This window comes from Stegostoma tigrinum, chromosome 5, assembly GCF_030684315.1.
Source record: "Stegostoma tigrinum isolate sSteTig4 chromosome 5, sSteTig4.hap1, whole genome shotgun sequence".
Classification (NCBI taxonomy): Eukaryota; Metazoa; Chordata; class Chondrichthyes; order Orectolobiformes; family Stegostomatidae; genus Stegostoma; species Stegostoma tigrinum.
In genome coordinates, this window is record NC_081358.1 from 86,884,295 (window position 1) to 86,895,875 (window position 11,581).

General features: G+C 43.2%; 1 protein-coding gene across 1 annotated transcript in view; it reads right to left on the reverse strand.

Annotated features, from left to right (window-relative positions):
• LOC125452081 (matrix metalloproteinase-16-like) overlaps window positions 1-7,993 on the reverse strand; it is a 233,385-nt gene extending 225,392 nt beyond the window's left edge. The window contains exon 1 of the mRNA XM_048530053.2: window positions 7,514-7,993. Coding sequence (XP_048386010.1) covers window positions 7,514-7,657 — 144 coding nt within the window. The 5' untranslated portion in view covers window positions 7,658-7,993. The remainder of the gene's footprint in view (window positions 1-7,513) is intronic.
• Between the last annotated feature and the right edge of the window lie 3,588 nt (window positions 7,994-11,581).

Consider the following 11,581-nt stretch of genomic DNA (forward strand, 5'->3'; position numbering starts at 1 on the left):
TTCACAGAACTTTCAGCTCACAAAATAGATTCTGAGCTTCCAGTTGCCTGCCACTTTAATGCACCACCCTGTTCCCTGGCCAACATCCGAGTCTCTGGTTTGTTCCAGTGAAGCTCTGCGCAAGTTGGAGAAACAGCGCCTCATTTTCTGCTTGGGGACCTCACTGCCCCAAAACAGGCTTAGTACGGAGTTCAATAATTTTAGGGCCTAAACTCTCTCATGTCCTAGCCCCCCTGTCCACACACCAGGACTTGCTGTCACATAGCCTGCCATTACACACTACCTATTGTTCATTACTAACAGTCGCCATTAACAGCTATTCACCCTCCCAGCAGATCTTTATCAACTCCTTTAAAAACCCAAAAGAACTGTGGATGCTGTAAATCAGTAACAAAAATAGAAGTTGCTGGAAAAGCTCAGCAGGTCTGGCAGCAGCTGTGAAAGAAAAGTATCAGAGTTAACGCTGTCCAGTGACCCTTCCGCAGAACTCAAATATATTAACTCTTTTGTCTGTCCAACTGTTCTTTCTCTCTCTTTGGGGTCTATCCTTAATCATATCATTTACTCTCTACCTTATCCCCCCTCTCTATTTTCTGCATATAAACTGACATTTTCCTAGCTACCATCAGTTCTGAGGAAGGGCCACCAGACCCAAAACATTAACAGCGAATTTTTTTCTTCACAGATGCTCCTAAAAAAATTCACTGTTAATGTTTTGGGTCTGGTGGCCCTTCCTCAGAACTGATGGTAGCTAGGAAAATGTCAGTTTATATGCAGAAAATAGAGAGGGGGGATAAGGTAGAGAGTAAATGATATGATTAAGGATAGACCCCAAAGAGAGAGAAAGAACAGTTGGACAGACAAAAGAGTTAATATATTTGAGTTCTGAGGAAGGGTCACTGGACAGCGTTAACTCTGATATTTTTCTTTCACAGCTGCTGCCAGACCTGCTGAGCTTTTCCAGCAACTTCTATTTTTGTTCCTGATTTACAGCATCTGCAGTTCTTTAGGTTTTTATTTGACATCAATCACTACCTGTGAGAGTGTAAACTGTCTGAAAGCACACTTCAGTCATTACAGCATTTCAAACATTGTGATAAGCAACAAGTCCACAATTCACAAGTGAAGAATTTATGTACTTCATAAAGGATTGGAAAATTCAATTCCATACATCATCTCCACTTTATCCCAGTCTAATCAAAACATGGAGAGGGCAGTGAAAATTGCCAAAGGAAATCATCAATAAAGAAAACAAAGGCAGCATGGAGTTGTAAAGGGCAATCCTTGAATGGAGAAATACATGTATTTGGAAATTGACATGGAAAGTCTTCCAGTTAAAAAGACAAATATCATGCCACACCCAAACTACTTATACAATAGCAACAAGATTACTGAATCCATAAATAATAACAGGCATTAAATGATACAAATCAAAGTGAAACAACAGAATGCCAAATTTCACAGCCATAAAACTGCCGAGTCACTGCCTGAGCTGAGCAATGGAAGTCAAAGTGCAAATGTGCTCTCATCAGGGGTCAGTCCATGTGACAACTTTGGACTTGTGCTGAGCAGTTGCGACCTCAATCATATGTGGTGAACAATTAGATATATTGTTGTGAGCATAAGTACAACTACAGAAGCTGTGCCTCACTGCTGACAAGAGACCAGGAAGATGTGATCTAGCTATCGCCATAAAGTACAGAAAGCCCACCAATTCCAGAGGTCCAATGCTCCCCAGCAATGGAAATGATCTGCAACAGTTACCACGGCAGCAGCATTCCTCACAAAAGTGACACCTCCCAGAAAAGAAACACCATTTGAGGAACAAGCAGGTATCAGATGAACAGCCAATGAAAAGCACATGTGTACCCATCAGGTGACCTGTATGATTTAAAGACTTTCACAGAATCAAATAATTGCTACAGTGCAGAAGGAGATCATTCAGCCCAGTAGGTCACCAATGCTTTCTGAGCATTTTGACTTACTGCCAAACTCCCCTTTATTTTCCCATAATCCTACACATTGTTTCCATTTATGCAATTCTCTAATGGCCTCTTGAATGCTTCAACTGAACTTCCTCTGAAATTTCAGGCAGCACATTGCAGAATATTTGCTGTGACTGGTTTCTCTCATTTGCTTTTTGGTGGGAATAGTTCTTTTTTGCCTATCTACCCTAATCTATCTAGACCCTTCATGGATTTGAAAACTTCTATCAAATATTCCCTCAGCTTTCTCTACTTCAAAGAAAATAGTCCTAAATTCTCCAAACTATCCCAATAACTCATTTGTCGTACCTAGAACCATTCTCATAAACCTCTTTCCCCATTACATTAAAGTATTTCATCTTTATATTTAAGATATTTTAGAGTTACACCCTTTATGTTACACTGCTTTAGCACTTTTTATCAAAAAATGTACTATTAACACTTGTCTGCACTGAATTTCACCTGCCATATATACACCCACTCCACCAAATTATCAGTGATCTTTTTCAAAAAGTTCGATATTGTTCTGAGATAATGGGAACTGCAGATGCTGGAGAATCCAAGATAACAAAGTGTGAAACTGGATGAACACAGCAGGCCAAGCAGCATCTCAGGAGCACAAAAGCTGATGTTTCGGGCCTGGACCCTTCATCAGAGAGTTCTCTTCTCAGTTTAACCTTCTTCCACGTTTCGTGTCATCCATGAACTTTGAAACTATACCCAGACACCAAAATCTAGATCATATCAGTAGTGTAAGGATCTCAATATCAATCACTGGTGAACTCCACTACAAAACTTCCTCCAGTCTGAAAAAATTAGCCACTATTCTGTTTTGTATCCATCAGCCAATTTTGTATTTGACATTGCTACTGTCCTTTTTTATTCCAAGCCCTGTAACTTTTGCCTCAAGTCTGTTGTGCAGCACCGTACTGAACCTTTTGAAGTTCATATAAGCCGTATCAACACCCTTCCCTCATCAACCCTCTGTTAGCTCGTCAAAGAAAAAACTCCAGCAAGATAGAAAATTTCCCTTAAAGTGTCGCAACTCTTGCAAATGAATCAATATTTTTCCATGTGTGACTATTAATTCTATCCTGAATAACTGCTTGCAGAAAATCTCCCACCACTGAAATTAAACTAACATCTCCATAGTTACTGGGTTTACCTAGACAACATTTTTTGAATTGAATTAGTGATAATGGGAACTGCAGATGCTGGAGAATCCAAGATAACAAAGTGTGGGGCTGGATGAACACAGCAGGCCAAGCAGCATCTCAGGAGCACAAAAGCTGACGTTTCAGGCCTAGACCCTTCATCAGAAAAGGGGAATGGGGAGAGGGTTCTGAAATAAATAGGGAGAGAGGGGGAGGCGGACCGAAGATGGAGAGAAAACAAGATAGGTAGAGAGGAGAGCATAGGTGAGGAGGTAAGGAGGGGATAGGTCAGTCCAGGGAAGATGGACAGGTCAAGGAGACGGGACGAGGTGGTAGGTAGGAAATGGAGGAGCAGCTTGAGGTGGGAGGAAGGGATGGGTGAGAGGACGAACAGATTAGGGAAGCAGAGACAGGCTGGGCTGGTTTTAGGATGCAGTGGGGGGGAAGGGACGAGCTGGGCGGGTTTTGGGGGAAGGGGAGATTTTGAAGCTTGTGAAGTCCACATTGATACCATTGGGTTGCAGGGTTCCCAAGCGGAATATGAGTTGCTCTTCCTGCAACCTTTGGGTGGCATCATTGTGGCACTGCAGGAGGCCCATGATGGACATGTCGTCTGAGGAATGGGAGGGGGAGTTGAAATGGTTCACGACTGGGAGGTGCAGTTGTTTGTTGCAAACCGAGCGGAGGTGTTCTGCAAAGCAGTCCCCAAGCCTCCGCTTGGTTTCCCCAATGTCGAGGAAGCCACACCGGGTGCAATGGATACAATATACCACATTGGCAGATATGCAGGTGAACATCTACTTGATATGGAAGGTCATCTTGGGGCCTGAGATGGGGGTGAGGGAGGAGGTGTGGGGGCAAGTGTAGCACTTCCTGCGGTTGCAGGGGAAGGTGCCGGGTGTGGTGCGGTTGGAGGGGAGTGTGGAGCGGACAAGGGAGTCGCGGAGAGAGTAGTCTCTCCTGAAGGCAGACAAGGGTGGGGATGGAAAAATAGCTTGGGTGGTGGGGTCGGATTGTAGCTGGCAGAAGTGTCGGAGGATGATATGTTGTATCCAGAGGTTGGTGGGGTGGTAGGCGAGAACGAGGGGGCTCCTCTGGGGGCGGTTGTGAGGGATGTGTTGCGGGAAATGTGGGAGACGCGGTCAAGGGCGTTCTTGACCACCCCTTCAACCCCACCACACCGGCACCTTTCCCTGCAACCGCAGGAAGTGCTACACTTGCCCCCACACCTCCTCCCTCACCCCCATCCCAGGCCCTAAGATGACTTTCCATATCAAGCAGATGTTCACCTGCACATCTGCCAATGTGGTATATTGTATCCATTGCACCCGGTGTGGCTTCCTCTACATTGGGGAAACCAAGCGGAGGCTTGGGGACCGCTTTGCAGAACACCTCCGCTCAGTTCGCAACAAACAACTGCACCTCCCAGTCGCAAACCATTTCCACTCCCCCTCCCATTCTTTAGATGACATGTCCATCATGGGCCTCCTGCAGTGCCACAATGATGCCACCCAAAGGTTGCAGGAACAGCAACTCATATTCCGCTTGGGAACCCTGCAACCCAACGGTATCAATGTGGACTTCACCAGCTACAAAATCTCCCCTTCCCCCACTGCATCCCAAAACCAGCCCAGTTCTTCCCCTCCACCCACTGCATCCCAAAACCTGCCCAGCTCTTCCCCTCCCCCCACTGCATCCCAAAACCAGCCCAGCCTGTCTCTGCTTCCCTAACCTGTTCTTCCTCTCACCCATCCATTCCTCCCAACTCAAGCCGCACCTCCATTTCCTACCTACTAACCTCATCCCACCTCCTTGACCTGTCCGTCTTCCCTGGGCTGACCTATCCCCTCCTTACCTCCTCACCTATACTCCCCTCTCCACCTATCTTCTTTTCTCTCCATCTTCGGTCTGCCTTCCCCTCTCTCCCTATTTATTCCAGTTCCCTCTCCCCATCCCCCTCTCTGATGAAGGGTCTAGGCCCGAAACGTCAGCTTTTGTGCTCCTGAGATGCTGCTTGGCCTGCTGTGTTCATCCAGCTTCACACTTTTGTTATCCAACACTTTTTGAACATGGTTGCCTTGTTTGCAATTCTCTAGCACCACCCCCCAAATTCAAGGAAGACCGAAAAATTATGGCAAATGCCTCTACAATTTCCACACTCACTTCTCAAAAATATATTTGCATGTGTCTCAATGTGACACATTTGAATGTAAGCCCTGGTGCCTTATCAAATTTAAGTACCAACCACTTTTCATCTAGTGTCTGAGTTTTATTCCTGTCATCATGGTCTCAGCAGCATCAGTCTTGTGGGTAAATAACGATGCAAGATACTAGTTTCACAACTCAGCCATTTCCCTGCCTCTGTGCGGATCTCATTTTTGGTTGCTAATTAGCCCCTACTCCTCTTTTGGCCACCCTTTTAATATTGATCTGCTTCTTGAAGGCTATGCATTTGCTGTGACTGATGGAGATGGAACTGTCAAGAAATGGTTTTCTGAAGAAAGGTCCAGACCCGAAACGTCAGCTCTTCTGCTCCTCTGATGCTGCTTGGCCTGCTGTGTTATCCAGCTCTACACCCTATGTCTAGAAATTGATTAGTTTATGCTTATTGTTGTCCCTGTATTTTGAGACACCTTTAAGCACAAATAATAGTGTATGCGTTTTGTCTTTTTCTAAAGGGAGAAATGTAATTGTACTTCATGTGGGTGCTGGTTTTCCGTAGTCATATGACCTTTAGCTCTGTTGTAAGTGGCTGTGCGCACAGTCTGTGGCAGCCATGAAATTCACGTCGATGGTCACCGTTTGCTCGTTGGTTTGGACTGTGTGCAATTGCTATCTCAAAGCTGGAAAGTAATGAGACTCGCTGATAATGATTATAGCGAGAGGACATTTATGCTCTAAATTACGACAATATCAATGCTGCTTCACATGACCATTGGAATTAATGGTTTCCCAATATGTGAAGGTAAACTTCGGAGTATCAAGCCTTTTGAAAAAAATGTAATGACTGCACAACTCCGCCTTAAAACTTTGACAATTCAGAAGGCATTGGTCTATCAGTGTCACCGAAGAGGGGATAAGTAGATCCTGTCTGATAACTTTTGTTTTCTGACCTGATTCACGGCAATGTATCAGTCAGTAAAGCTCTGCAGATGGTGGGAGCTGCTTTGAAAAAGTCACGCCGGCTTCGCTGGCCACTTGTTAGAAAACCAACATGTTGAAGCTGACGTCTGTTTGCCGAGGCGGCTACAGCACGCCCGGATCAGCTTGCACGCTGCCTCCAAGCCGGATACAAACAGGAGGAATACAATTTCCAGGCTCATTGTCTGGATATCCGATCGGGCTGAGAAATCAAGGGACGCTTTAAAAAGTCTTATGACAATTAAAGGCGGGTTCTCCTGTATAAAAATGCATCCGTATTCAATGGTCAAATTTCAGCAACTAGTACTACACTGAAACGAATGGGCTGAACTCCAAGTGACCCATCACTTGGACATTTCTAAAACTTCGGATTTTTACATTTTAAAAAAAATGAACACAGTTGATAAATCATGTAAAGGCAGAGGTCAGAAGTCAATATTAGTAATTGGGATTTGGTTACCAGCTAAAGAAGAGATTTCATAGACATACAAAATAAATGTAAAGTTTGCTGAGGTTAACCATCATCGTTAGGTCTGTGCTAATTGCAACTGGTCTCTTTCCGATTCCGCTGATCTTTAGAGTGCGATAAAAGGCGCATCCACTCAGTCATTTTCTTAGGATGTACGATTTCTCATTTCCCTGAGGAGTCGCCGACCGGAGGAATGTCAGAAAGCCGGAAAAACTCACACAACACGAGGCAATGCTGGATTGAGCGTTGCTGAACTGTGCGTCTGTGTGTGTGAGATCGGGGGGGGGGGGGGGGGGGGGGGCAGTGATCGTTCAAACATACAACTCCGCCTTAAAACTGAAAACATCCAGCCGCTGAACACGTTTATCCCCATTGGCCGGATAGGGAATAATAAATCATTCCAAATTCCCCCGTTCTGCACAAAACTGCTCAAGAAAGAGGCAGTCACCAAATCATCGGAGAAAGGAAGAGCTTCTCCAGTTTGTAAAAATCCCTCTAGACACAAATCTTTTCACACTTACAAACTGAACCGTTAGAAACACTATTCTAACGACGTATATGAGTACATCTTTGTTTAGCATTTCAAAAGAATAAAAATACTAAACATTTCTTTTTCCTAAGCAATCGTACACACGATGGAGAAGCTACATGTTACTTTAGTAATTTATTTTTGTATCTGCCCAATCGAAGCGTCAGACAAATTCATTTGTTAACAGTCGAACAGGAATATTTCCAGAACACGCAAAGAAGTCTTGCAAACTTACCTCCACGCTGAAGGGCTGGTCTTCGCCGCAAACCGAACAAATAATCCACAGCAAGGTTTGTAAATAAAACGCACCGGAATGTATGAATGCAAGTTGCCTTCTTTTGTACAGTGTGGCTAAAGGCTTTGTGAACCCGTTTGCCATCTTTCAGAGCAGGGGCCGCTCATTTGTGTGTGGCTGGAGGCAGAGCGAGACTGTGAGTCAAGGAGAGCAGCCAGGGAGCTGTATGGAGCTTGGAGTGCTCTGGGCTGCAGATCACTCCTGAGCAATTTCACTGGCTCCAACCACTGAACTCGGAGTGTAACAGTCCAGGAAACCTCCAGCGAGCCTGCGCACTGTATCAAACGACCCTCCGCCACTGGCACAGTCCTCTCAGTACTATACTGAATCACAGCGAAAACCCAGAGAGCAGAGCCTGACATAGGCACTGTTTATTCATTATGCAGACATTGTATTTATCTGTCTCTTGGCAGGGAAGATAGACAAAGTGCAATTAGTAAGACGGATTCAATTCCTGGCAGTGCTTTATGTTGATATCAGCAATGAGTTGGGAGAAATTTCTTATTAAATAAAAACACTCGCCGTGGTTGAAATACACCAAGATCGCACGCTGGGAGGAAGAGTTTTTTTTTGCCTTTGCCTCACTTTTGGAAACAAAAAGAATTATCAGCAAATGTCATTCAGACCAGCAGGAAAAAAACCCTAATCCCAACTCTTGGTTGATATCCCTGTAGGTTATACCTCAAGAACATATATAAATTTAATTTAGCCTATGAAGGTTTCTGTCTTTATGACTTCTCAGATACTAATGCCCCACCCCCTGCCAGCTTCCAGGTGAACAACCGCCTTCCCCTTATCCCCTCCACTAATTCGTTTAAATCTTTGTTCCCTGTTTATTGACTACAGTGTAATGGGAAATGGGAGTTTCCAACCAATTCTATACAGACTCAGCAGAATTTTATACTCCTTCAATTAACTCTGCTCCCTCTGTTCCAAAGCAAACAACCCCAACTTTTCATCATAACTACAGTTGTTCATACTTAGCAACATCCTCAAATCTAAAACAGAGAACTGTGGGATCCTGAAGATCTGAAACAAAAAAAAAGAAATTGCTGGAGAAACTCAGCAGGTCTGGCAGCATCTGTGGAGAGAAAACAGAGTTAAAGTTTTGAGTCCAGTGACCCTTCTTCAGAATCAATAGTCGCTAGCAAAAGGCAGTATGTATGCAGATGACAGAGCTAGGGTTAGGTAAAGGACTGAGCAAATAAGTGGAGATCAGGCCGAAGACAGCTAAAGGAATGGTTGATAGTAAACCATGGAGGTGTTCAGGCCCTAACATTGAGTCCAGAAGGCTTCAAGATCACCCAGTGGAAAATGAGATGCTGTTATTCCAGCTTGCATTGAGCTTGCTGGAGCACTGCAATAGATCTGTTGGCCAGGCAACATGGTGATGTGTCAAAGTGGCAGACAACTGGACGCTTGGTGTCACTTTTTACTGACAGAACATAGGTGTTCCGCAAAGCAATCACCCAGCCTGCATTTTGTCTCCCCAGTGTAGAGGAGACGACATATGTACCTCCTTTTCCTAACTACTATCAGTTCTGATGAAGGATCACTGGAGTCAAAACATATTCTGCTTTCTGTCCACGGGTGTTGCCAGACCTTCTGAGTTTCTCAAACAATTTTGTTTTGTTTCAAAAATTTTTCTAAATCAACCTGTTCAGAGTTGTTGTCACACACCTCCAGAGCAGGTGGGATTTTAACCAGGATGTCCTAGCTCAGAGATAGGGACACTACCACAACAGCTTCCTTTGTACTCTCTCAATTGTGATCACTTTCTCATTATCATGCAATGATGGCCTGAAGGCGGTACTCTGGCTACACAATTCTTTTAGAAGCTGTCTGCTTTTATATTGTTGAGTTCAGTCAATGAAGGAAACGACAGCAAATATCTTTTTTGATGACAGTGTCTATGTATCCTGCTGTCTTCAAAGATCCGTGAATATGAACATGATGGTCTTTCTGGTATTCATGTATCAGTTTTGAACAATTTAATGTGCATTAACTCACCTGTTTTTCTTTCCCAAATGCATCATCCTACGCTTCTCCTAAATGAATTGCCTTTTTCTGCTCACTAAGGAAATCCATTAATATGTGAATAAGGAGTTACTCATTTAAGCCAGAGGTGAGAATTTGTTTTTCACTCTGAGGATTTCAAGTCTTTGGAACTTTCTGCCTCATAAGACATTAGAAGTGGAGTCTTGGAATATTTCTAAGACAGAGGTGGATAAACTGTTCGTAAAGAAGAAGACGAGAGGTTATCAGTTAGGTGGGAATGTGGAGTTGAGGTTACAGCTAAATAATTTATCATTTATTGAATAGGAGAGTAGGTGCTCAGTGCCAAATGGCACCATCCTGCTCCTGAATTATATTTTTGTATATATTCTTGCAGACTTATTTCTTCCTCAGTTTTCACACATTGTGCACTTATCTTAAGCAGCTCCAACCACCCCCCCCCCCCCCCCCCCCGCCCCATGTTTGATGCGGAGGTGCCGCTGTTGGACTGGGATGGACAAAGTCAGAAGTCGCATGACAACAGGTTATAATCCAACAGGTTTATTTGAAATGACAACCTTTCAAAGCACTGTCCCCCTTCATCAGGTGAAATGGATTATAACCTGGTGTTATTGACTTCTGACCCTGTATTTGAATCATTGATATTTACCATCGAGAACAAGGGTCCTGGTACTGAGTTTGCAGAACCCACTGAAAACATCCATTAATCATAACTCTGATTCTTGCCACTGAGTCAATTTTGGATCCAACTCACCATTACATCACATAAGTTCTTAATTTTCTCAACAGTCTGTCATATGGAACCTTGTCAAAAACCCTGCTAAAATCCAGGAATACTGTGCTGAATGTGCTTCTTTGACCCTTCTTGTTATCTCGTCAAATCAAGTTCCTCAGACTTAAACCTCTGTTAACAAATCCATGCTGATTATCAATGATTAAACTGGATCTTTCTAAGCAGCAATTCATGCCACTTCCAGATTGTTTTACCAATCATTTTGCTTGTACTGCAATTCATCTGACTGACTGTAAATAATTGAACTATCCTTCCAAATACCAGGATTTGTTTTATTCAGAACATATTTGATTTGAACTCTCTTTATCTCAGATGTTTTAAATGCCTCCCATTGTTCACATACTAATTTACCTTCAAGCAGTTACTTCCTGTCCACGTTTGCTAAATTACATCTCAGCTTGCTTTAAAAAAACATTCTCTAACTCTAAAACAAACAATTATGATCACTGCCACCAAAATGCTCTCCCACTGATACCCATTCTACGTGCCCAGATTCTTTTCCTAGAACTAAGCCCAGAATGCCCTTTATCCTGTTGAGATTGCTATGCGCTGACAATCCTGACACAGTTTAGGAACTAAGCATCCTCTATGCACTTGCAGTGGATTTAACTCATTCTTGGACAATTACAATAACATTAAGATATGTCTGCCAGGCACTTAACTCATTAACTCCCTGTTCCTGATGCATTTCTGATTGTTTTCCTTCTTCAAATTTAAACCATGTCAAGAGATATTCTTTCAGTTTCCAGTTCTAATGAGGGTTACTCTAATGAATAAGCAAAACATTATTACTTTTATAAATAATAACAGGGCAGATTGGCATTTGGGTTTTTTTTAGTTCAGGTTTCCTGTTTTTATCTTTCAGCCTAATTCCTATTCATTCAAGTGTCTCTGCATCTGTTCATTACATCATTTGGTTCCATTTAGTAGTTTTGTTGAATAGCTGCAAAATATATTTTCAATACTTTAACCCTTCTTGTAGGATAGTGTCCTTTCTTTGTGACTTAACTTCAAGTGGTTCTCTCAGCATCAGGCAGCAAGTATTCGCTTAAAACATACTGATATTTCTCGCAAACAAATAGATCTCTGAATTTTTGCCTTTCAAATAAACTAGCTGTGCAGATCTAGCTTAACTACTGGTAACAAGCAGGCATCTGGATAGCAATGACAACATTGCAGATTAGTACCTAGTATCGGCA